Source organism: Vulpes lagopus, chromosome 8 (assembly GCF_018345385.1).
Source record: "Vulpes lagopus strain Blue_001 chromosome 8, ASM1834538v1, whole genome shotgun sequence".
Classification (NCBI taxonomy): domain Eukaryota; kingdom Metazoa; phylum Chordata; class Mammalia; order Carnivora; family Canidae; genus Vulpes; species Vulpes lagopus.
The window spans coordinates 3,152,496-3,177,867 of NC_054831.1; the positions used below are offsets into that span (position 1 = coordinate 3,152,496).

At 56.6% G+C, this 25,372-nt stretch overlaps 1 protein-coding gene across 1 annotated transcript in view; it reads right to left on the reverse strand.

Moving 5' to 3' along the window:
• Positions 1 to 21,005, reverse strand: part of LRRFIP1 (LRR binding FLII interacting protein 1) — a 129,245-nt gene extending 108,240 nt beyond the window's left edge. Inside the window, 1 exon segment of the mRNA XM_041766294.1 lies at positions 20,866 to 21,005. Coding sequence (XP_041622228.1) covers positions 20,866 to 20,955 — 90 coding nt within the window. The 5' untranslated portion in view covers positions 20,956 to 21,005.
• Positions 21,006 to 25,372: the final 4,367 nt, after the last annotated feature.

The following is a 25,372-nucleotide window of genomic DNA, read 5'->3' on the forward strand; positions in this document are numbered from 1 at the left end:
ACCCTTTGCCATTTTAGGCCTCTGAGATCTGGGGTGCTTGCTCCCACATCCTAACCTTGCCTACCCTGATGATGCAAGGATTCCAAATATTAACACTTAAAAGAAAGGAGAATTCAGAGTGAAAAGAGTCAACTGTGGAAAAGCCATGTGATGATGAGTGCGCAGATCTATACTAGATGACCCGGGCAGCTCATTTCTCCTTTCTACGGCTGTTTCTTCACTTTTGAGGCAGGAATAACAGTATCTACCTGTCGTAGTCTGCTCCGGCAGCTAGAACAAAATGCCACCACCTGATTTTGGAGGCTAGAGATCCAAGATCAAGGTGACAGCGAGCTTGGTTTATGGTGAGGGCTCTCCACCTGGCTTGTAGACAACCACCTCCCTGCTGGCGTGGCTCCTTTGAGCGCACGCATGGGGAGAGCTCCCTGGTGTCTCTTCTCATGAGGACATGAGTCTTACTGGATCAGGGCCTCACCTTTATGACCTCGTTTAGACATAACTACTTCTATGGAGACCTCGTCTTCAAATACAGCCACACTAGAGATCAGGGTTTCCACACAGGAATTTGGGGGGTGCCCAAACATTCAGTGTATACACTCCCTTATGTGAAGATTTCGTGAGCACTTGTTCACTGGTTCTGTCGTTATTTTGATCTTATCACCAAGGGGGCCCACAATGAATAATTAAGCTAAGAAAGAGGGGGAAGGTATCGTATTACAGGAGGAAGAACCAAGTAGGCCAGCTTTTATGCAATTCCTGATGCTGCTCTGTGTGATTCGGTGTCAACGCTTTCTACCTGGAGGCTTATAATTCTCTGCAATCCAGACATTTCGTCTTTAATGGTATGGCCTGCGTTTTCTTCCATCTTTCTCATGTTCCATCACTCACTATTATAGTCATACCTCATCTTGTTGCGCTTTGCTTGGTTGTGCTTCACAGATACTGCAATTTTTACAAATAGAAGGTTTGTGGCAATCCTGTGTTGAGCAAGTCCATTGGCACCATTTTCCCAACATTTGCTCACTTTGTGTTTCTGTGTCACATTCTGGTGATTCTTGCAATATTTCAAACTTGTTCCTTATAATATTTATAATGGTGACCCGTGATCAGTGATCTTTGATATTTCTACTGTAATTGGGGGTGCTACAAACGTCACCCATGTAAGATGGCAAAGTTAACCAATACGCTGTGTGTCCTGACTGCTCCACTCACCAGCCATCCCGTCTCTCTCCCTGTCCCCAGGTCTCCCTGTTCCCTGAGACACAACGATATTGAAATTAGGCCAACCAGTTAATAACCCTACAATGGCCTCTAAGTGCTCAAGTGAAAGGAAGAGTTGCATGCCTCTCACTTTCAATCAAAAGCTAGAAATGACGAAGCCTAGTGAGGAAGGCACGTGGAAAGCTGAGACGGGTCAAAGGTAGGCCTCTTGCACCAGTTATCCCAGTTGTGAGTGCAAAAGATAAGTCCTTGGGGAAATGAAAAGGGCCACTCCAGTGAACACACCGATGACAAGAAGGCAGAAGAGCCTCACTGCTGATGTGGAGAAAGTTTTCGTGGCCTGGAGAGAGATCATTCCCTTAAGCCAAAGCCTAATCCAGAGCAAGGCCCTGACTCTCTTTAATTCTGGGAAGGCTGAGGGAGGAGGAGCAGCTGCAGGAGCAAAGTCAGAAGCTGGCAGAGGTTGGTCCGGGAGGTTTAAGGAAAGAAGCCAGTCGTCTCCATAACATACAGGTGTAAGGTGAAGCAGCAGGTGCTGATGGAGAAGCTGCAGCAAGGTGTCCAGATCTAGTAAGAGAACTAGTGACCGTGGCTACACTAAACAACAGATTTCCCCTGTAGACGAAGCAGCCTTATGTTGGAGGAAGAGGTCATCTAGGGCTTCCACAGCTAGAGAGAGGTCAGTGCCCGGCTTCAGGGCTTCAGAGGACAGGCTGCCTCTGTCGCTTGATGCAGCTGGTGACTTTACATTGAAGCTGGTGCTCATCGAGCATTCTGGAAATCCAGGGGCCCTTCAGAATTATGGGAAACCTACTCGGCCTGAGCTCTATAAGGCTGATAGCACATCTGTGCCCAGCACTGTTTACTGAATATCTTAAGCCCACCGTTGAGACCTACTGCTCACCAGAAAAGACTCCTTTCAAATGGGCTCACTGACAACGTACTGGGTCATCCGGGAGCTGTGACAGAGAGACCACGAACTTCATGTTGTTCTCCTGCCTGCTGACCCAACATCCGTCCTGCAGCCCACGGGTTAAGGAGTAATTTTGACTTTCGAGTCTCATTATTTAAGAAATACATGTGATGAGGCCATAGCTGTCACAGTGGTTCCTCTGATGGGTCTGGGCAAAGTAAGCTGAAAACCTGGAAAGGATCCACCCTCCGAGATACCAGTAAAGACACGTGTGATTAACGAGAAGAGGTCAGAACGTCAACATCAAGAAGAGTTTGGAAGAAGTCGATGCTGGCCCTCATGGGGAAGTGGGGAAGTCACTGCAGACGGGCTGGAAGCGGCAGGGGAACCGGGGTTCCAAGCGGAGCCTGAAGTCGGGCCCAGGTCGCGCCCTCCCGTGGGGAGCAGCTGCTTCCCACGGACGAGCAGGGAAGGTGGTTTCCCAAGACGGAATCCGTCCAGGTGACGCCGCCAGGAAGGCCGCTGCGGTGATAGCAGAGGACCGAGAGGTTCCCTGCGCTCCGGGGACAGAGCGGCGGTCGCAGAGCCGGGCTCCAGGCCCGGAGGACGTTCTGCAGGTGCAGCGTCGTCCAGCAGCACCACGCGCGCCAGGGAGGCCGCGAGGGGAAGTCAAGCCACGCGGCAAATTGTCGTCTTAGCTCAGGAAGCCGCCACACGCCCCTGGCCTGGGCCCCACCCGGACCCTCGGCGGCCGCAACATCGAGGGGGGACCTGCTCCGGTGCAGGGACAGCGGCTCGCTGGGTGCTCCGACGGGGCCAGCATTTTATAGCCGCGAGGTGGCTTTCAGTTACGGCGCGGACATTGAAAAAGCTTCCTGCCCCCGCACGTCTCCAGGGCGAGGCTGCCCCTCTAAGTCACGGGCGCTGGGAACCCCAGGTCCCTGGCTCGCCTAGCGCAGCCGCCTGCGCCCAAACCTGGGGGTCTCAGTGGTGCACTCGTGTTTAAGATGTTTTTCCCACGGGGGATCCCCGGGTGGCTCAGCGGTTTAGTGCCGCCTTCGGCCCAGGGCCTGATCCTGGAGACCCAGGATCGAGTCCCACATCGGGCTCCCTGCATGGAGCCTGCTTCTCCCTCCTCCTGTGTCTCTGCCTCTCTCTCTTTCTCTCTCTGTATATCATAGATAAATAAATAAATCTTAAAAAAAAAGATGTTTTCCCAAAGACAGAGAACCGTATTTTCGCTTCGCTTCTTCCCATCAGACTTCTCCCCTCGTTTTCAGTTACGCTAACGGGAGACAGCAGGAAACAAAACGAGCCACAAACACGTCCACTGGATGGCGGCTTCCGAGGGTTGCGGCAAAACTCTTGGGCTCACTACCGGGACTGGTCCCCCACGCGATGCTCCTCTGTCAGTGTCACGTGTCAATAAGCACGGCCAAGCCAAACCTGTGCTTTTAAAAATTGAGCTCCCTCCTCCAACTGAGGCCGTAAATGACCAGCTTGTGAAGAGCGAAGTGAGTGAAGAAGAAAGTCATCGTTTCCTTCTACTCATCACGGAAGACCTTCATTCGAACAATAATGCGGTATGAAGCCTCTCCCCACCCTCCAAAAACGAAAATGTAACAGCGTTAACTTCGCTGCCTACCTGGTTCACACTGCGAAGGGGCATGGCCCCTACAGGCCACACTAAGGAGAAAGCCAGTGACTCAGTGGAAGGCCGGAGAAGGGGCTCCGGGAGTGGGGAAGGAAGGTTTGGGCGTCCACGCCCACGGCGGTCAGCAGAACAGGCACAGACGCGGGTGAGGCCCAGGGAGCCGGCCGGCGCGCCCGCAGTGGGGGGAAAAGGCTGAGGCCACGGGGCTGGGCCACGATCAGGCCGCGTCAGCCACCACAACGTACTCAAGGGCCTCCCCATCCCGGCTCCCAGGTTCACTGCTCACATCATATAACCTGCTTTCCACATCCACACTTGACAAAGAATCACTTACCCACCGACGGACTTCAGGGTGACACAGGATATCTGCTCAGCCTCCAAAGAGCGCTCTCACGTTTACTAATTATGGTGAAAGTTTCAACCCAGGATCACACATTCTTTTAGGAAGTGGAATCAAAGTCCCCTCCCCGAGTGGGGGCTGGACTTAGGAACTTGCTTCCAGGGAATAGATCTGGGGAGGGGAAAAATACTACCCCTGCAGTGGAGGACCCTGGCAGTCCCCTGCTCGGCCCGGTGGTCCAGGTCAACATCACCACTGATAGGCCGTACGACATCATGCACTGCCTGATGTGATGTGAGCAAGAGGGCCCTTCAGCTCCATGAAATCCTTCCCCCAGATCATACCTCGGTCTAATTAGGCAAATCTAAACTGAGAACATTTCACAGAAATGTCCACACTTCTTCACTGTAATTTCCACTGGCATGCCCTCCGACCGCCTCTAACACGCAGGCCAGCACAGGGCTTTTTGGAACCATGGCGCTTACGTGAGGTTAAGGTCAGGCAAAGACAGCTATTTATTGCACCTGGCAGGATATATTAATACACCTAACTTCCTCCAGTCCAAACCCTGCGCCCCACCAGGGAAGCCACACAATAAAATGTTCTACAAACACGGTCCAAGTTTCTTCAGCCCTGGTAGAGTGCCATCAACCTCAGGAGAGCTTTCCTGGACACAGTACTTGCCTTTTTAGGGAATGCGAGCTCATGGCGCTGGCAATACATGGTGCAACCCGATCGCCCACATGCTGTCCAATGAACTCAAAGCCCCATCTCACCAGGATCATTCACAGATTTTTTCCAAGTGCACACATAAAACAAAAAGTCAGTGGAGAAACACAAGGGAGAAAAGGTCACAAAAACAAGGAGCTGGAAAAGATGGAGCAATTGTCAGATAATTGGAACAGGGACAGAAGGCCGCGTGCCTTACTGCTCCTCCTATGTCCTGTTACGTGAAAGGGGAACCCGGAGGCTCACTATGTGGGCCTGGGGAAGGTGGAACCAAAATGCACACTACAGAGACTCAACTCCCAGCGCAATTAGATCCTGCTGGCCATGGGTTTCTGGTAAATCTCCATTCACATATAGGTGACCACTGACGATCTTTGAAATCTTGCTCTAGTTTCAGAAGAAACTGAACTTTCAAATGCGACTGACGTAAGGCTAATGCTATCCATCCATTCATCCATCTACCCATCTACTCGTCCATCCATCTGTCCATCCATCTGTCCATTCATCCATCCATTCATCCACCTGTCCATCCATCCAACCATCCATCCATCCATCCATCCATCCATCCATCCATCCATCCATCCACCTATCCATCTGTCCATTCATCCATCCATCAGGCTCTTGTCCAGGGAGGGGGGATGGCTGCCCCACTCTCAGAAGGGGCAGCTCCTTGATGGCAGCCTTGCCGGGCTGAAGCAAGCGCATGATGACACATCTATCTGTGACTGGAAAAAGGGATCCAGTCCTTAGGCACTTGAGTAGGAAAAAGCCAAGCTGTTCTAATCCGGAATACCAGTGACAATGCTGTTCTTCAGCTCGGTAAGAGCAGACTCACCAGCAGCATCAGCTCATCTGACGTAGCCCTTCTTAAGCTTGGGTGTGCATCAGAACCACCTGGGGGGCTTTCCTGAGCACAGATGGCCCGGCTCACCCCAGAGGCTCTGATGCAGGAGGATGGATGATGAGACGCAGCATTTCTGGCACCTTCCCAGTGGTGTGGGTACTGTGTGTCCAGAGGCCACATTTTGAGGACCATTGATCTGAGGTACCCTCAATCACCCTCAATTCCAACTCATCGTGCTTTGTCTTCTCAAAGTTGGTCAAGCAACTCAACAGCTGCTTAGTTCAGAGAAGCTATTGGGAACGTCTCCATCTGAGTGACTAGAACCATCTAGCTGATAAGCTGACCTATTCCACGTGCACAGAGTAGAAGCTGTTCTCTCACGAGACCGTCTGGTAGCACTTATGTGTTCCCGGCACTATGCAGGCTGCACACTTGGTCGGAATGCAGGGAATGTGAGGCACGAAGAGGTGTCAGTGAAGGCTAGAGAAGGCCTGGGCCCTCCCCGACGAGCCTGGAATGTGTGGGTCTGTGGTGGTCGTGGTCATGGCGACCCTCGTCTGTTCCCCCCTCGCCTCCACGAGGACCTGACACCATCGGGTCTGGAAGCCCAGAGGAGGACCGCCTGCAGACAACGGCTCCTGTCCATCCCCCCACAACTCGCCCACCTTTCCTGACTCCCACACTAGGCTTCCACCTGCTTCCTCCCCACCCGGAGAAGAAAGCAACAGCACCACCAGAAGAGAAACGGAGAGTGCCCTGCATGAGGAAAAACGCCCAACGCGCAGGGTCAGTGAGCACCTGCCCAAGTTCGGAAGCAGCTACAAACTAGCCCCAAACATCTAAGTGTTACGAATCTCTTTTACACTTTTCTGACAATAATGCCACCGCCACTTTCCGTTTGCAAAGCCCTTGAGGCTCTGTGTGCATGATCTCAAATATTTTCTCATCTGCGCCTCATGCGAACGCTGTGAGACAGGCAGCAGGTGTTATCCCTCCTTGCAGTCGAGGCCAAAGCTTAGTGGGGCTTGTCCCCGGGCACCCCCCCACCCCCCCACCCACTTCCCTCGGCGGGCAGCTCAGAGCCTGCAGCCTGGAGGTGAGGGCAGGAGCCAAGCCTCCGTCTGTCAGTCCGGATCGCTATAAATGTGGGTGGGTGGCAGGCAGGTGGCCACTGACCACACACGGTCTGTGACCAGAATGACCCCCTGCCTCGTTTTAGAGGGTGTGTGTGTGAGGAGACATGGTGCCTTGATGAGCAGCAGGAGTCCCCGTCCCAAGCACCACGTGTGTCCCCTCATCTAGTCCTCACAACCACACATCATCACCACCGCTTTATGGCGGCAACACCGAGGGGCCACGTGGCCTGTCCAAGGTGGCAAAGCCAGTGAACGGTGACATCAGGCTTCACACCCAGGTCTTCTGACTCAAGAGTTCAACTCTGACCTGCTAGGCTGTGTTTTCTCAAGGGTTTGCAAAGTATCTCTAATCATGGGAATCAGGAGGGAAATGTATTTCACTGGTTATTTTAGGGTTTCCCACAAAGCCGTCCATCACTGAAAGTAGCTATCATGCCAAGAGAAGCCCCAAAGTGACTAACGGGGACCTGGCCTCGGTGGCACAGCCGTACCGTGGCCTGTGGGTGGTGTGGGCCTCTGCAGATGAACTCAGGTTACCAATATGAAGACAGAATGATTCTATCTGCCCGATGAGCCTTCGGGATTTAGGAGGAGTCATCAGTGAAAGCCACTCCGTGTAACCCAAGCATGAATTCTGACAAAAGCAGCTCAGACCACTTGGAGGAAAAAAGCCACATTCAAAGGGTTTCATATCAGTAAGAAGCACAGTGGCCACCACACGTAGAGGGATTCCCCTTTATGCTTCCTCATTCCCCCAGCAGGCGATTCTTGAGTGACGCCTGCCTGCATGTGAGGCTCAGGGGTCCCCCCACTACGGGGCCTGGCACAGCCCCCAGAGAGTGCCCCTCTGATGGGGAGACGCTGCTGCTAAAGGAAGCAGCAGCTCAGCGGAGAAGTGTGACAGGAGGAGTGGGGACATGGACTGCACGTCTCAGGCTCTGGGTGGGAGCTGCACAGGCCTGAGGCCTCCCAGGAAGGAGAGCCAGCCCCGTGAGGGTGGAGGGGACTGGGTGTCCCTGAGGAGGCCCAGACCCCGGCAACCGATGTGCCTCTCCTGAGGCCTCCAGCCACTGCTGTCTTCACACTACAGCTGAGGGACTGAAGCTGCAAGCCAGGGAAGGAGCACAGAGGGAAGGGTCCCAGAGCCCCTGTGTGGCAGGGCAGGCCCTGGAGAGAGCAACCACCCATCGTGAACACGGCATGGGCGAAGAACGGAAGCCTGGTGGTGTCTGGGAAGTCCTTTTAGGGGGCAACACTCAATAACCCAAGTTTTATAAAGCTGGGTACAAAACTAGCTTTGTCAACAGCTAAATGGAATTAGCTATTAGTTACTACTAGTTAGTTATAAACAGAATTTTAGTTATTACTACATAATAGACAGTGTAGATTATATGCATCAAAAAAGGGACAACAGGCCTCCAAATGGAGTCACTTGTGCTGAGCCCCGCATCAGCAAACCAGGACTTAGGACCCAACCTACCCGCAGTTTCAGCCTCTCCCGGGACTGTGACCTTAGCTGGTCAGTCTGGAATGACCTGGTCAGCACCAGGGAGGTGACCTGCCAGAAGGATCCTGCCGTCCTCCACACGGAGGAGGAGTTGCCAGAAACAAGCCCTTCCTGTTCCTGCTCCTCCTGCCCAGACAAGACTTGCATTTCATCCAGCCCGGGGCGGGGGGGTGGGGGGGCTCCCTTCTGCTTCTAGATGGGACGCTGCCGGTTCATGGATCATCGGATGAAGCCGGTCAGGTCTTCCCATGTACTCAGTTGGGTTTGGGTTTGTCACAGACGTGATGCTCTTACCTGCTACGCTTTCCTATGTGACATCATTTTAAGAAGCCAGTTAGAGAGGACAGGGTACGGCCTGCCAGGCTGCAAGGCAAGGCTCCCACTCCGTCCTCCACTTGGTGCAATCATGAACCGCCATGTTCTATTTAGGGAAAGTTGGGAAAATGTTTAGGGAAGAACGGATACACTAAAATAGTAACACTGTTCACACACACACATTAATTCCAAGCAAAAAAGGTCTATTAGGCCAAGAGGAATCCAAAAGCCAAATTTTCCGTTAAGGAGAGGGATGGCAGGCGGTGTGTTTTCCTTCACAAATGGCCCACGGCAGTGGAGGCCAGAGGTCTGAGCCACAGAGGGGAATATGCCACGTGGTTAAATTGCTCCTGTCCCCACCCTCCCTCACCCCCCGGAGCCTGAGGGGGACCCACATGCCCTGGACCAAGGGCCTGGAGAGGGTGGAGGGGAGGAGAGTGTTGGGACAGCACCCATTTTCCGTCCCGCCCTGGGAGAGGATGGAGAGGTGGAGGCTGCGCACCACTTTCTCAAGAACAAGTGTCTGGGCCCCAGCACGGCCTCAAGATCTATTTTGAGGAGTTCAGCTGTGAAGTGCAAGAGCAGCGTGCCTTTGAGGAGAAGTGAGGACGACTGTAATCCTACGGACGCGTGCTGTCGCTGGGCTTCCTGTTGTCTCACACCAGCTCCCTTCAGATCTGGGGGGCTCCCTAGGGCGGGGGGGCTCTGGGGTCCTCATGGGTTGCCAGCACCCCCCAGTAAGGCTGAAGCTTCCCTCCCCTCTCCTCCCGCAGCACACCTGGGATTTCGAGGGAGGGGGTGCTGCGGGCAGGTGCCCTGGAGAGGCCTCTGCTCTCAGTGGACAACGTGGCCGAGTGGGCTCCCTGCCCGTTTGGGGGCCTCGAGCAGGACAGAAGCATCATTGCGAGCCTGGCCACTTACTGTCCTGAGACTTCTCCCAGCAGGTGGGCCTCGGGGTTGGGGGAGAATGGCAGACTCAGGAGGAAGCACCTGGCTCCGTGTCCAGACAGGTCCCAACAGCCTTCCCCATCCTCAGTCTCCCCAGCATGAGGCCAGCAGCCAGTGTGAGGACGTGACCCCTGCCGGTCAGAAGGTCACCGCTGGGGCCCCTGACCTGTGGGCAGAGCCATCAAGTTTGTGGCCGATGTCCCAGCCTCCTGGTCTGCAGGTGCTCCTGGAACCTTCCGTCCAGCCCTCCAGGGCACGGTGCACCTGCTGACTTCCAGGATCCTGGGAGACCACAGGGTGTGGGAGGGTGTGGGGGGGCAGGGAGGGCAGCGGGTGCCCCCCGTCCCCACGGAGCAGGGGCGCCCACAGACAGAGCTGAGGGGCCACGCCACGGTGAACAGCACAGGGTGGGCAAAGGGAAGACGTGCTCCTCTGCGGGGCCTTCTCATCCCCAGCAGCATCTGCCCACATCTGGAGCACTTCGGTTGTCATTTCCTGGTGGATGCCAGGGATGCTGCTAAATGTCCCACGAGGCACTGGATGCCCCCCCACCCCAGCAGAGAGTGGTTCCCCTGAATGTCCGCGGTGCCAAGGCTGGGAGTCCCTGACACACAAGACAAGGAACGGGAAGGACCCAAGAAACCAAGACGAGAGGGGACGGCCGCGCGACCACCGCTTCGCTGCGACGCACATGGCACGGGTGACAGACGCAGGTCATTTAGTGGCTTCCGAGAAGATAAACCCTCCAGGATGAGGCCCGGGTGGGGTGGCCCACCGACTCCAGCAGGAGGACCGCAGGCCCTGAGGGCAGGCTGCCTGACAACGAAGCAGCTGCAAGCGTCTGCTGCTGTCTTACATCTATTTTTTTTTTAAGTTTAAACATTTTTTTAAAAGATGTTATTTATTTATTTGAGAGACAGCACAAACAGGGGGAGTTGCAGAGGGAGAGGGAGCAGGCTCTGCACCAAGCAGGGAGCCCGATGCGGGACTCGATCCCAGGACCCAGGATCGTGACCCGAGCCCAAGGCAGATGCTTCACGACTGAGCCACCAGGTGCCCCTTATTCTTGATTCTTAACTTCAAGGCCAAGAAGCAAAAGTGCCAATGAAAACTGTGGGCCCTTCCCATGTGATGCTCAGCTGTACATGTGCTGAGACCCTGTGGAGCTCTGTGGCCCTGAAGGTGCACGAGGAGCTCAAGTGGCAGCTGCCTGGGCTCCCACTCGGTGGCCACCTAAGCCATCCCAGCGCCCTGGCCCTGCACACGGGCACCGTCCTTCCCAGGGGTTCTTCCGACAGCCCGCTCTCTCTCCGCTCAGCTGCCCTGTAGGAGCAAGACCCGCACCTGCCCCTGGAGATGTGGCTCTGGGCACATCCTGACAGTCACGTGGTACTGCTGTCTCTCTCTGGAGGTGGACACAGCCCCCTGAAGGCTGAAGACCCTGGGGTTCAGGCAGCGCCCACGTGGACCAGGCTGCCGGTCTGCATCTCCCTGGCCCCACTCATGACCACACAGCCCCCGGGAGCGTTGCCCCCTTCCCACAGACAGAGGAAAGGAGGCTCGTTACAGTAAGCTCCTGGGGTCACCCAGGACGGCTGGGGGTGTTCTCCCCCGGGCCTGCATGTGTTTCCAGGCTGGACTTGGCTCTGGCAGCAGTCGGCCAGCCCTCCCCCGGGCTCTCCTCCTCTGTGCCTGGTCCAGCCCCGCATCGGGCTCTGTGCTCAGCCGGGAGTCTGCTTGAGGATTCTCTCTCCGTCTCCTCTGCCCTCCTCCTGCTCATGCTGCCTCTCTCTCTCTCTCTCTCTCTCTCTCTCTCAGTAAATAAATACATAAAATCTTTTTTTTTTTTAAAGATTTATTTTAATTTATTTATGATAGACACAGAGAGAGAAAGAGAGAGGCAGAGCCACAGGCAGAGGGAGAAGCAGGCTCCATGCCGGGAGCCCGACACGGGACTCGATCCCGGGACTCCAGGATCGCGCCCTGGGCCAAAGGCAGGTGTGAAACCGCTGAGCCACCCAGGGATCCCATAAATACATAAAATCTTAAAAAAAAAAATTTAAGCTGCATTTCTCAGGTGCACTAGCCATGGTTCAGGTGCTCAGCAGCCACACAGTACGCGGCGGGCAGAGAGAACACCGCCATCGCCGCAGAAAGTCCTCCTCAGCAGCACTGCTGCGGACGACTTGAAGATATATCTGGGATCACTTCAAGCAGTATCGTAGGGCATCCAGGATGGAGACATGTTAGCTGGTCAGTCAACACGGAAAGCCCACCTCTCGGTCAATGTGGCCAACTCCCCATCCTCCCCTGTGCCCAAGGGATCTCATCATAAAAGAAGGCAAAAAATAAAAATTAAAGAAATCAGGGACAATGGTTAAAGAAAAAATAAAATGAAATAGTGACAAATTTATGAGATGGAGCTTAAAAGCAAAACAAAAACTTCAGATCGCCTGGTTTCTTTAGGTTTAAATATTATCACGACCACTGTGGATTTTTCACGTACCCCCCAGGGCCAAGAAGTGGGTGGAAGCATCGCAATATAATCCTGCAGGGGAGCCGCTCAACGGCTCTGGCTCCTACGTACTTGCTGATCCGAGAGTTTACCCACTGCCAGGACCATATCACATTCTGCCTACCTAAACTCTCCAGGTATTTCATGTTTGCTTTATAGCTCAGGTCTTAGAGAACTTTCCAAACAAATAAATGAATTATCCTGGATGCCTGAAGCTATGAAAATTATATTTTTCTACCTCCATCTGTTTGCTCAACCTAGTTTGATGTTTTATTCCACTCCCAGCAAAAGGATATCATAATGACCAGTTCCCTTTGTTTGGGCTGCATGGACATTAGAAATTATTCTGTCCTGGTATAAATCTCAGATAAAATTTCTTTTTTTAAAAAAAGATTTTATTTATTTATTTGAGAGAGAGAGAGAGCACAAGCAGAGGGAGGGGAAGAAGGAGAGGGAGAAGCAGGCTCCCATGCTGAGCAGGGAGCCTGATGCAGGGCTAGATCCCAGAAGCCTGGAATCGTGACCTGAGCTGAAGGCAGACACTTAATCAACTGAGCCACCCAGGTGCCCTCTGATTAATTTTCAACATTCTTCTCAATCCCACCACCCTCTTAATCAGAAACAAAATTCTACCTATAGGCACCAAATTACAGAGGTTTGGTTTGTTAGCATTAAGCAATATTCTCTTCTAACACTGACACTGTCCAGGGCACTAGCCTTGCGGGGGATGTGGGTTCCCATCCAGGCTGTGTGCCTGTGCCCTGAGGAGGTAATTGATGTACCAGCATTTAGCCAGCCTACTGCACCCCCGGTGTTGTCCTGGTCACACCCTGCGGCACCTCCCCTCCTGGCTTTTGCACAAACTGTCCTCTTGGTGTTTTAGTGCCTCTTCCTCAGACCGGAAAGGATGGCCAAGGATCACCACGCATCTGGGAGAGGCTTCAAGATGAACAATAGAGGCTGCCGCAGACAAAGGACAAAAAGAAACAGCCCATAATGGGGGGACAAAAGAAGAGTTTTGGAGAAAGCAACAAGTTAACAGTCCTCAGAACGACAAGAAAAGGTGCCACATTTGTGAATCAGAGAGGAAGCCATAAAAAGGAACAAAGAACAATAGCCAAAAAAAAAAAAAAACCCTCTTAGAAATTAAGTATAGAATGGATAAGTTTAGCATAAAGTGTGGAAGATAAAGCTGAGTAATCTCCCTTAAGGTATCACCAGGAGAAGAAAGTTAGAGATTGGGAATGAAAAGAAAGTTACTCCCAGCAAAGGAGCTGCTATAAAAGAGAACAGAGGAAATGATGGTGGGGAGGGGGAAATTCAGAAAACTTCCCGGAACTTTGGGATACAAGTTTTCAGATCCAATGACTTCGATGAATGCTTAATAAACAGAAAATAACCCACTCAGAGCACTAAAGATCAAGAGAGGGTCCTAAGAGCTTCTAGAGAGTAAAAACAGAGACTATACAAGATGCTGGAAATACACAATGCATCAAAATTCTCAGAGCAATCCCGGAGGCTGGAATCAAGTGGAAAGAAATGTCTTAAAATTGTGGTGGAAAAAAGCTTTCAATTTTACTGTATTGGTAACTGTGAATTTATTTTATTGAATAGACAACTGGGTCACATGGTTCAATATCCAAAGAGCATCGGGACGCGTGGGTGGCTCAGTCAGTTGAGCGTCTGACTCTTGATTTCGGCTCAGGTCGTGATCTCAGGGTCTTGGGACGGAGCCTGGCGCTCAGCAGGGGGTCTGCCTGAGATCCTCTCTCTCCTTCTCCCTCTGCCCCTCCCTCCCATGCATGATCGCTCGCTCTCAAATAAATATTTTTTAAAAATATCCAAAAAGCATGAAAAGGGACACCTGACAAATCTGCTTCCACTCACATCCCACACTCCGCTTGTTCTCCCAGGGTTTCTTTGCACTAATGCAAACAAATCACCACCGTTCTCACAAAAGGGACAGCACGCTAGTTTTATTTTCTGCACATACACTTCTTTCCAGCATAACAATACATGCTGGAAAGCATTTCAAAGAATACATAGAAATCTTTGTCGTTCTTTGGGAAATTATTTTTAACCTAGAACACTATCGAACACTATCATCAGCCAAACCATCAATCAAGCATGAGGAGGTAGGATAAAGACATTTTCAGATATGAAAACCCTTAGAAAAGGCATTCTTTCTCAGGAATCTACTGAAGGACGTGTTCCAGCAAAATGAGATCTCAATCCAAGCAAGAGGACAACACAGAATCTGGCGAAGAGGGACCCAGCAACAACAGAAAAGCGGCAAGGGGAACTGTCAGGATGGTGGCACAGGGAACGGCGAGTCCTGGGAGTGCCCAGAGAGCCTGGGTCTCGAGGACAGGCGCCTCCAGGGTCCACATCCAGGAGGGGATGAAGGGGAAATGGTAGCTTGTCTGGTTTGTCGACTCACACAGGAAATAGTGCCCTGAGGGGTCCTGTTGAAGTTTTTGAAGAACTAGATGTGACCTACCTGGAGACAGAAGAGCAATGTCTTAAAATGTCTTAAAAAAAAAAAAACATACAAGTCATGAAGTCCAGAAAAGGCAGAAAACCTTTGCCCAAGCGCAGGACCTCAGAGCGTGCCGCCTGGCTCCGCAGGCACACCATGTGTGACATCACCGTCACACTAGGCTCCTGTCCTCGTGCTGAGGTCTTTTCATGAAACAGCTCGTTGATTCTCATGAACACCCATGGGAGGTGCACTCAGAACTTTCCCGTCTGAGCTACGGGACAACTGAGGCACCATGCAATGAAGCAACTTGCCCTAGGTCACGGAGCACACCCGAGAGGACCAGGATTTGGATTCAGGAATCTGACCCTACGAGCACGTACTCTCTACTGGCCTGAGGTTCTACTACAACATAACTGTGGTGTGAAGATGAGGGGAGCAAGAAGCCGGGGGGAGACCCAAGCGGGGCCCCATCCTCCCGGCCAGGAAGCCGGCGGGCAGTGGCCACCCTTGCATGGACGATCAATAGAGTGTGCACACAGGTTATTTATAAACACGGGGCCAATCGCCAGATTGTTCAGGGTCCTGTCAGGCCATTAAGAACCTGGCCTTTATGCAGTGATATGAGACACCATTGGAGAGTTTTAATTAGGGAGGCGACAGGAGCTGACATATTTTAAAGGCTCACCAGCTGCTGAGTGGAGAGTGGCCTGAGAATGTGGGACAAGGGTAAAGACATAGATTACCTTCGTTAAATAAACATTACATTTTAGACGTTGAGAGAATGAAAAAATCCAGAGAGATGAAGAATGCAAGGACAGAAGGATCTTGACTCTCCCATGAAATGTGACGCCCGATGGCCTGAGGTCGGCTGGGGACAACAGTCCCAGAGATGGGAAGCCAGTCGGCTCGATGGCAGGACTCGGCTGGTAGTCAGGCCTTGGATGGAGCCAAGGACTGGATCCAGGAAGAGGAAGCAGCCTGGATGCTGAACGGCCCCTTCCTGGTTACCTCGGGCGAGTCACCAGCCCCCCTGAGCCTGCTTCTCTATGTCAGACAGAGATACTCTAAAGTCTGCTGGTGGGACTTAATGTAATGATGGGGGGAGCTTTTGGGGGGAGCATCTGGCACCCTGCAGGCCTCAGAAGCTACCTCAGTTTCCCCCTGCCCCCTTTCCAACCCTACACCCCCACCAGGCTCATGACTGACAGGCTCAACTGGAATCCAGGTCCTGACGTCGGCCCGCCGTGCCCCCTCTGTGTGTCACCCACGTACACGTCGCAGCTCTAACCACGAAACCGATGAACCATGAGGGTCACCCAGAAAGGGGGAGGGAGACAGCTGGCTCTCTGACAGAAATAGCTGTGGGGCGCGGCCCGCCGGCCACCAGCCACCGGCCACCGGCGGAGTTTCGGATTCCCCTCCAACCAGAACCATCCTGTTGGGAATCGCGATGGCCCAAGGTCCCAGGAGCAGCGTGTGCAGCTCCCCGATGGCCCAGACCTACTGAGAAAGACCCTCCCAGGACGCTTGTCTTGTCACATTCCCGACGCTGTCGATGGTGCAGCAGGATGTGCGTGTCTGTCCTGGGAGGATGGGCCCGGGGAGGCCAGGGCCACTCCTGGGTGGCTGCCTCAGAACCGGAGCCGGGCGGCTCTCCTGCCTGCTGGGCCCACTCCCCTCACCGGCTCCCACTCCCCAGAAGAAGGGGGGGGGCCACAAGGGCCTGAGAACACCAGATGACGCCACCAGCCCACAGGCCTGCGGGCTCAGCTGCTGGCCCGCCTCAGCAGAGCAACGTCCCCTGGAACAAAGGCGTGAGGGGGACGGTTCAAAGGAAGCAAAGTGGGCCGCAGCCGCAAGAGCAGGTCCGGGGAAAGGCTGGCGTCCGCGCCCTCCCACTGAGGGCAGGGCCCGCACCCACAGGGCCCGGAGGGGGCCGGATCTGCTGAGAGCAGAGGAAGGTGAGGCAAGGCGCCCAGCTGAACCAGATTCCGGGGGCTGCCTGGAAAAGGACATGTGGGCCCAACCCCCAGCTCGGCTCTTAGCACCTTGTGGCTCCAGGAGAAAGCAGACGGGTCCCTGAAGAGGAGCTGGCCTAGGAAGGCTAGTTGGGACGCATGGGGTGAGGGGCCCGGGCGCTGAGACGGGAGGGGTGGCAGGATGAGAATGTCCTGTACTTATAGGATGACACAGAATGAAGCCTGCGGCCTTCCTAAGTTGGGGTCCCCAGAAGCAGAGCCTGAGGCAAGGATTTGTATGCGGGTCTGTATCAGGGAGCACAGCCGGCAAAAGAGGAGTGAGGGCAGCGGCCGGGCAGGGGCAGGAGGCGGCCCCATCCCACAGGGAGCCGGGACTTGGAACAAGGGAGGGGATGTTTGGTATCCTCACACCGCTTGGCGACAGCTGCAGGCGGCCTGGCTGGGGGTGTCAGGCCCCTCCTCCACAGCCACTCCTGTGCGCTGGGCACCCCAGTGGACAGCGGCCACCAGAAGTCGGCCCTGCCAGCAGGAGGGAGCCGGGTGGGCACCACCTGCACGCAGAGGAGGCCCTGGGGACAGTCACAGGAATCCACGCGCGTGGATAGGGGGTGCCTCACTCCCCACCGCGCTTAAAGGGCCCGCAAGCTAGTTTCCAATGCAGCTCGCATGTCATCATCATTATTATTTTTTAAATACTGTCGCCAGGGGATCCCTGGGTGGCTCAGCAGTTTAGCTCCTGCCTTTGGCCCAGGGTGCGATCCTGGGGTCCAGGGATCGAGTCCCACATCAGGCTCCTGGCATGGAGCCTGCTTCTCCCTCCTCCTGTGTCTCTGCCTCTCTCTATGTCTATCATAAATAAATAAATAAATAATAAATAAATAAATAAATAAATAAATAAATAAATCTTTAAAAATAAATAAAAAATAAATAAAAAATAAATAAACACTGTCGCCACTCTCCATTTGAGAGAGATACTCTGAGTGGCCTCAGGCACGGGGAGCGCAGAATCGCCCCCCTCGGCAGCACAGAGCTGAAGGGGAGCTTGGGATGCTACCAAAATCCTTGAGCGGAATGTTCAACGAGGCAGGAGAGAAAAACAGATGTGCTTTGGAAGCCCCTTTCCCCAGGGTGTGAGAACCCCTGCTCACACCTCCAGCGGCGCGGGCAGCTCCCAGCGCCCACAGGACCTTCCTCCTGACAACGTCTTGCCCAAATCCCACCTCGGAAGCGAGCTACCTGGGCTCCCAAGGCATCTACGGTGTTCTCAAGTTCCAAGTACGCTTACCATACACCTGCCTCGGCTGCCCCACAACCGAGCTGCAGAAATAGGAACTGTCACCTTCCATGCGGCAGGCGCTGCTCCAGGCGGGTCCCCAGGGTTCCCGAGGCCTCTGCAGGGGCCGCTGAGCCCCCCATCCCTGCCCGCTGGCTCTGCCTGCTTCCTGGTGACCCCGCTCCCCCCGCCCTCCCTGTAACCTCAGCCCAGAATGCTCCGTTTACTCTCTAGAGGGCATGTTCCCTGACGCATGTCCACTCACCCTCCTGTCACCCTCTAAAATGGTCCCCAGTGTTCATTCAGGTCCCCTCACCCCTGCAAATGCTTCAGAGGCAGCAGCCAACTTCCCCTATCTCCAGGACGGGCCTGGCGGGAGGGAGGACTCCCCCCACCCCACACCACCCCCAGCACAGGGACTGGTGTGGGCCATTGAGTCAACAGTCCTGGTCACAGTTTGGCTCGGGGGTAGCCAGGGAGCTGCGTGGAGATCTGTCCGGGAAGATACTCCCAGCTCTCAGGAGAGAGCCTGGGCCTGGGCTCGCGGGGGGCAGCGCGGGAGCAGGGCCGCCCGTCAGCCTGAAGGCGACGCTGCCCGAAGGGGACAGTGCAGCAGAGCCAGCTGCAAGGTGCTATGGAGAGAAGGGGCCGCGGGTGGGGCTGCCCAGGAATCCGTGCTCCAGCCAAAGTATTTCCCCTGGTGGATTCACATCGCCGCCAGTCCAGGTCAGCGTTTCTGTCACCGAGAATAACTCCAGATGCCACTTCCCCCAGGAAGCTGCCTCTCAGGGCCATTCCTAGGCCCCTCAATAAGCTGGAACTCTCGCTTCCAAACTTTTCCGGGCACAATATCCACGCCCTTTTAATACCAGATCTCTTCCTATCTTCTACTGTTACTGATCTTCGGGGTCAGAACCCGTCTTGACCCACCTCTTCGTGGGCAGATCCTCTTCAGGTGCATCCCCGAATCCTAGTCCCCCCGGGACAGGTGTTTAGAGAGCAGGGCACGCATCCGCTGAGTCAATGAGCGAATAGGAATGGACTAAACTCAAGAAAATTTTGTTAATTTTTATAAGAACTCAAGAACTCGACGGTGAAAAGACACCTGCCATTTGAACAGCGATTCTAATTTTTACAGTCGGGAAATATCGTGCAATCGGAGGTGAAACATTACACGTTGCACCTGCAACATTATAGATACCTGCCACTCACACCTGGACCCAGCCAATCTGTGGTTGGTTTGATCAGGAGGGCAGGTGGGTGGGGCTTACAGTCACCCCGTTAGTCACCATATGTCTGCTGGTCATTTTTCTTAATCTCGACTGAGCGCCAAGGGGGATTTCTTTCCTGCACTCTAGAGACATGAGAACAGACGCTGAGAGGGGCCGAGTGACTCACTTCCCCAGGATGGCATAGCTCTTCTGTGAGGTGTGTGCAGTTTCACAGCCCAGCACTGACTCCCCAGTCTGAACCTGTCACTGCCAACTGCATCTCCCTGGCTGGTGGGCAGGGACACGGGGTCCAGGTCCTTGGGACCTCGAGGACGTCAGCCCAGGGAGCATCCCTAGCCTTTCCTTCCAACCCACACCAGCAGATACGAGGTAGACCTCGGGAGCTCTCGTACTGCTCATTCCTTTGTCCATAAGCACCGACGGAAAGACAGGGCCCAGGATCATCAGTCACCTCTGGCCTTCCGAGGACACTTGTTTGGTTTCCAGTCAAACACATACCTGAGTGACTGTCCTCATAGGGGTGGGGATCACATTCAAGCTACCGCATTTAGCCAATGTCTTTATTTAGCCAAATGTACTTTAAGTCCTGGTACTTCTTTTGTCTAATAATGCAACGTGCCTAGGAGCACCTAGCACATGCCTGAGGCTGTGCGGAGCTCTGGGGACAGGCAAGTGAGTAAGGTATGTCCTGCTGGGGCGTCACCTTCTACAGGGTGAACAAATACAGCTGAGGCGAGGTGGCCCCACACCAGGTGTAGGGAGCCAAGTGGGGGCGGGGAGGGAGACTTGCCTGGGGTGATGGGGGCGGTCTCCGGGAGGACACCAGTCTACAGTGGGTTTTCAGGGATGTATAAGAGTTTGCTTGGAAAGCCCCTTCCCTTTTCATACGGAGGAGGACCAAAGTCTTTACCCATTTCAATGTTCAACACACACGGACTGACAGCCGGATGTCCATAAAAGCAAAATCAAGCATCTGCCACGAAAAGTGCCAGGGACGGGTTAGAGTGGACTTCAGCAAGCAGCCGAGGGAGGCAACCGGAGCCCACAGCCTGAATGGTCTGGAAGTTATTCCACGTGCCAACAGCCATACTCAGACGAGGGCCACGTCGTGCGGGGATTGGAAGGAAGCGCAAGAGGAGGGATGAGGCGCATCTGCTTATACACTGCGCGGTGGGCGCACTGGGACCCTGGGGAGGTGCAAAGGGCCTGCGAGCAAACTCAAGGACTGGGCTCCGCTTCCCCTGCGCCCACCCGAGGGGCGACTGTCCCAGGTCACCGGCTGTTTCACCAGAAGGCGGGGGCCTGGGGGAGGCGCTTGCACAGATGCGCGGGGCGCTCCTTTAAGGTGCGACCCTGAGAGCTCACCGGGAGCCTCTGAGACGCCCAGGAAACTCCCAGGAACCTGGGGGGAAGCCACCGGGGCAGGACGAGGCTTCGCGGCCCCCGCAGCTCAGGGCCCCGCTGCACCTGCGTGACCGTCGGTGACCCGCAGCGCCAAGGGGCCTGGGCGGCCCGGCCTCCTCCCTCCCCTCCGGGTGGGCTGCCAGCTCCCCGGGCCACAGAGCGGGCGCTCGCCCCCGCCCCTGCTCCCCCCGCCCCTGCTCCCCCCGCCCCTGCACCCCCAGGAGGACGGCGGCCCCGGGAGCCCTGGGCGAGGCCTGTCCCCGCGGCCCGAGGACCCGAGCCCGCCCGCCGACCTCCCGCCCGCCGACCTCCCGCCCGACAGACCGACCCACCGACCGACAGACCGGCCGACCGACCCCCGCCGGGCGCCCACCTCGCGCGCGATCTGGCTCAGCGCGTCGTCCTCCGCCGTCAGCCGCTCCCGCGTGGGGGGCCGCCTGCGCCCCGAGCCCTGCGAGCCCATGTCCACCCGCGCCCGGGCCGCCGCGCCCGCCGCACCCGCCCCCCTCGGGCCGCCGGCAGCTCCGCCCCGCGCTCCGCCGCGGCGTCATGGCGTCAGCGGGCCCGTGGCTCGGCGGAGGGGCGGGGGGACGGGGGCTGGGCCGAGGGGCGGGGGGGACGGGGGGACCGGGGGGCTGGGCCGAGGGGCGGGGGGGACGGGGGGACCGGGGGGCTGGGCCGAGGGGGGGGACCCTGGGGGGGCTGGGCCGAGGGGCGGGGGGACGGGGGGGAGGGGGCACGGGGGGACGGGGGGCCGGGGGGGGGACGGGGGGGGGCTCGGCCGAGGGGCGGGGGGACCCGGGGGGGGCTGGGCCGAGGGGCGGGGGGGGGCTCGGCGGAGGGGGGGACGGGGGGAGGGGGGGGCTGGGCCGAGGGGCGGGGGGACGGGGGGGCGGGGGGGGGACGGGGGGAGGGGGGGGGCTGGGCCGAGGGGCGGGGGGACGGGGGGGCGGGGGGGGGACGGGGGGAGGGGGGGGCTGGGCCGAGGGGCGGGGGGACGGGGGGGCGGGGGGGGGACGGGGGGAGGGGGGGGCTGGGCCGAGGGGCGGGGGGACGGGGGGGCGGGGGGGGGACGGGGGGAGGGGGGGGCTGGGCCGAGGGGCGGGGGGGGCTCGGCGGAGGGGGGGGGAACGGGGGCTGGGGGAAGGGGACACCCTGGGGGGGGCGAGGGGGCGGGGGGGTACGGGGGGGCTGGGCCGAGGGGCGGGGGGACGGGGGGGCGGGCGGGGGACGGGGGGGCTGGGCCGAGGGGCGGGGGGGGGGACCCGGGGGGCTCGGCGGAGGGGAGGGGGGACCCGGGGGACGGGGGCTGGGCCGAGGGGCAGGGGAGGGAGCGGGAGGCTGGGGGAAGGGGACACCCTGGGGGGGCGGGGGGGCGGGGGGCGGGGCAGGGACACCCTGCGGGGGAGGGGGGACGGGGCTCGGAGGACGGGGCTTTAGGGCTTTACACGGGGGCGGGGACGGGGACACCCTGGGGCGGGGATGGGGACGCGGAGGCTGCAGAGCCTGCACAGGGCAGAGGGGGGCGAGGAGCCGGTGCGCGGGGAGCGGAGGACACTCCTGGGAGCGCGGGACCTTCGGGGACTCCAGGAGCCGGGGACAAGGGCGCGGGGACGCCCCAGGAGGGGACTAGGACCTGGCACCGGACCGCAGGGACGCCAGGGGCAGTGAGGGGGGGCGCGGGGATGCCGAACGTGGAGACAGGAGACAGCGGGAGGTTTTTGAGGGCTTGGGGTCGATGGCTCAAGGACAGGGTGGCGATGGGGCTTCCGCGCACAGGGGGAAGAGGGGAGCCTGGGAGCGGGGAGGGACACTTCAGGGGGCGCTGCCGGGGGGCCTCGGGCGGGTCGTGGACCACCCGCTGCGCTCAGGGGCAGTGGCTCTGCGTGGAGCTGGGGCCTCTGCTGGGGCGCCTGGAAGGCGGGGGGGGGGGGGGGGAATGGGGTTGCAGAGAAGGGTTTGCCTGGAGGAGTGAGTGCAAGGATGGGGCTCAGGTGGGTGCCCCCCAGGAGTTAGAGTCAGGCAGTGGCAGGTGGGGTCAGAGGCAGGCTCAGATCCAGCCCAGGGGGGTCGGAGCCAGCTCGCAGCTGCGGGTCTGTGACCTGGGGCAGCCTCCTGGGCTTCCCAGCTGGGCTCCTTCAGAATCCTTGTCCTCCTGGTGGTGATGCCTGGGGTTCCTTCTTCACTCGGGGTCCTCTGTGACTCACCACCTCACTCCTGTCTCCAGCTGCTGTAAAAGGAATGAATTTACCGGAGCGCTACCTTCCCTGCTCTAAAAGTGGATTTTAAAATCAACTGGAGAAGCACAGAAGGTTTACAAAGCCGTTGCCTTTGCGCCCCGGTAATGATGCCGGTAACCCGGAGCTGTCAGGACTAAAATAGGAAAGACGAAAGGTGCTCACCCAAAAGTTACTGGGATGTTTGCATGTTTGGGGTGTGGGATCTTTAATGGGACAGGGGAAGAATGGGAGGCAGGGGGCCACGCTGAAGTCACTCGTGTCCCTCCTCCCCCACCAGAGCCCCACAGATAAGTACAGTTGACACTTTGGTGTATTTCTCTTTTTTTAAGATTTTATTTATTCAGGAGAGACAGAGAGGCAGAGACACAGGCAGAGGGCGAAGCAGGCTCCCTGTGGGCAATCTGACGTGGGACTTAACCCCAGGACTCTGGGATCACGCCTTGAGCCAAAGGCAGACGCTCGCTCAACCACTCAACCACCCAGGTGTCCCCGTTTTGGTATATCTTTAACCAAGTGATGGTGACCAGGTTGGCTTGGGTTCTTGGGAAGCCCCTTGGAAGCTGGATGGAGCAGGGAACAGAAGAGGGACCCTGTAGGAGCAGGGAAAGTGGATGAGGCTTTATCGCTGGGAAGAGCCAGCAAGAGAAGACACAGGAAGGAGGGGAGAGGGGCAGATCCAGGTGCTCAGGACACCTGAGCCGACTTCAGTGCAGTGGGTGGACAAGGCAGAAACGGCAGGTGCTATGGGCTGTGACCCTGTTCGTTGCCATGTTCCTGGAGCTTGCACACGCCTGACACATTGTAGGCTCCAAGGAAATGTCTGCTGATTGAATCCCCTGCGCCATATGACACCACCTGGGACCCCATGCTCCTTGGATGGGGCAACCCTGGTTGGAGGAAACATCTGCTCTGCCCATAGCCTTACAGGAGGTGGGTCACCACTCCTGGAGCCCGTGAGGCGTGGCGGTGACTCTGTCTTCGCTCAGGCTGGTTCTCATTCGCATCACTTCACTCACACCCACTACCTGGCAGGTGCTGCGCTGGAGGCTGGGGCATGACGTAAGAGGACACACACCCCGGCCGCTGCTCTCTTGGGGCTCCTGAGGTACTTGGAACTTCCCAAGTCCCATTGAAGCCTCCCACGTCTCCTTTCTAGAGGAAGCCTTCCCAGCTCCCCAAGGCTGCCTCTACTTCCCTCATCGTTCTTCATCAGAACCTTGAGCCACCTTTTATTTCAGCGCTTAGATTCTTCCTTGGTGGTCTGCTGACACGAGGAGGGCAGGGACAGACCATGCCTCACTTACCTCACTCACCTTTCTATCCCTGGGGATTGGGAGGTACCTCTGCTTCATCATACTGGGAACGTACGGCTGAACTTGGGGAGCTGAGTCCAGGCCCCAACACTGTCCCCAGTGGCTTTTGTCCAGAGACAGAGGACTCACTCCCTGGGACCAGCCAGAGGGGTTTCTTTTTTTTTTTTTTTTTTTTGCCAGAGGGGTTTCTAAACAGTCCCAGCCCCTAGTCAGTGTTCTCAGACACCGGGCTGAATTTCGTTCCCCCACTTCTCCTCGTCATCCCCCCCACTCCTGCGAAGGAGCCACCTTTTGGGAATCATCAGAACCAGTGTTGCTGACCCTCAGTCCTATGAGCTCATGACCTCCCAGACCATCGTCCACGTGCTTTTCCTCCCCTCTGGCCGTGTGCTCTCCGAGCAGCTGCTTGTCACTTTAGAATCCGGGTTCCCCTTTGTGTGGAAATGCTAATGCCTGATTTATCAGGACGGGGACACCAGGGCCCTCCATGTAAAGAGGTATTTCAGGGCCGGCGTGACACCCAGGCAATCAACGAAGCTTCAATATTGATCCAAATAAATCATTCAATCCCTTCAGATCCTGCCCCCAAAGACCCGGATCTGGAGTGGATGGTGGACAGCAGCTCCTGCTGGCCCGGGCCGGGGCAGGGACATTGGGCGGCTCTGTGGTCCCCCCTGTTCTTGTGATGCCCCTGGGAGGGAGATAGGAAGCTACGAGATCTCATCCAGTCCGGCTGAGCCCCAGGCTCACCAAGAAGCTGAGGCTTTCTCAGCCGCGGACCCTCGGCCTCTCGTGCATGGTAAACGGGGAATGTACTTCCACCTAGAAGATTTCTCCGTGGTGTGTCACCACGGCCACAGAACGCCTTCCTACGCCAGACGCTTACACTGCCCACGAGGGGTGATTTCAGGGCAGGAGGTGGAGAGCATACCTGTCCAGGCCGAGAGAATAGTATGTTCACCTCCAAGCCTGGTGCAGAGGCCCTTCATGAAGAGACAGGTGCCACCTCCATGACAAAGTGGCGGTAGCCAGGGCAACCTCGGTGAGGGGTACCCCGCAGTGGAGCCCACGTGGAATTTCCACCCTCCGCCCAGTGTTCCCTTTGTTTGGGACCTCATTAGGCAAGCCCGTGGGCTGGCTGGAGGAAGAAGTTAATGAGCGCCTCTGGGGGTGCCATCCAGCCGGCGGCTCTCCGTGGGAGGTCACGTGGGCTGAGAGGTGACTCACTCGGGTCCATTGAGCAAGCCTTGCCTGCGGTTCTGCCCCAGATTTCTTTTACTTGTATTCTGGCCTTGCTCTTCTGAGGAACGTGGGTTGGCAGGGCCCC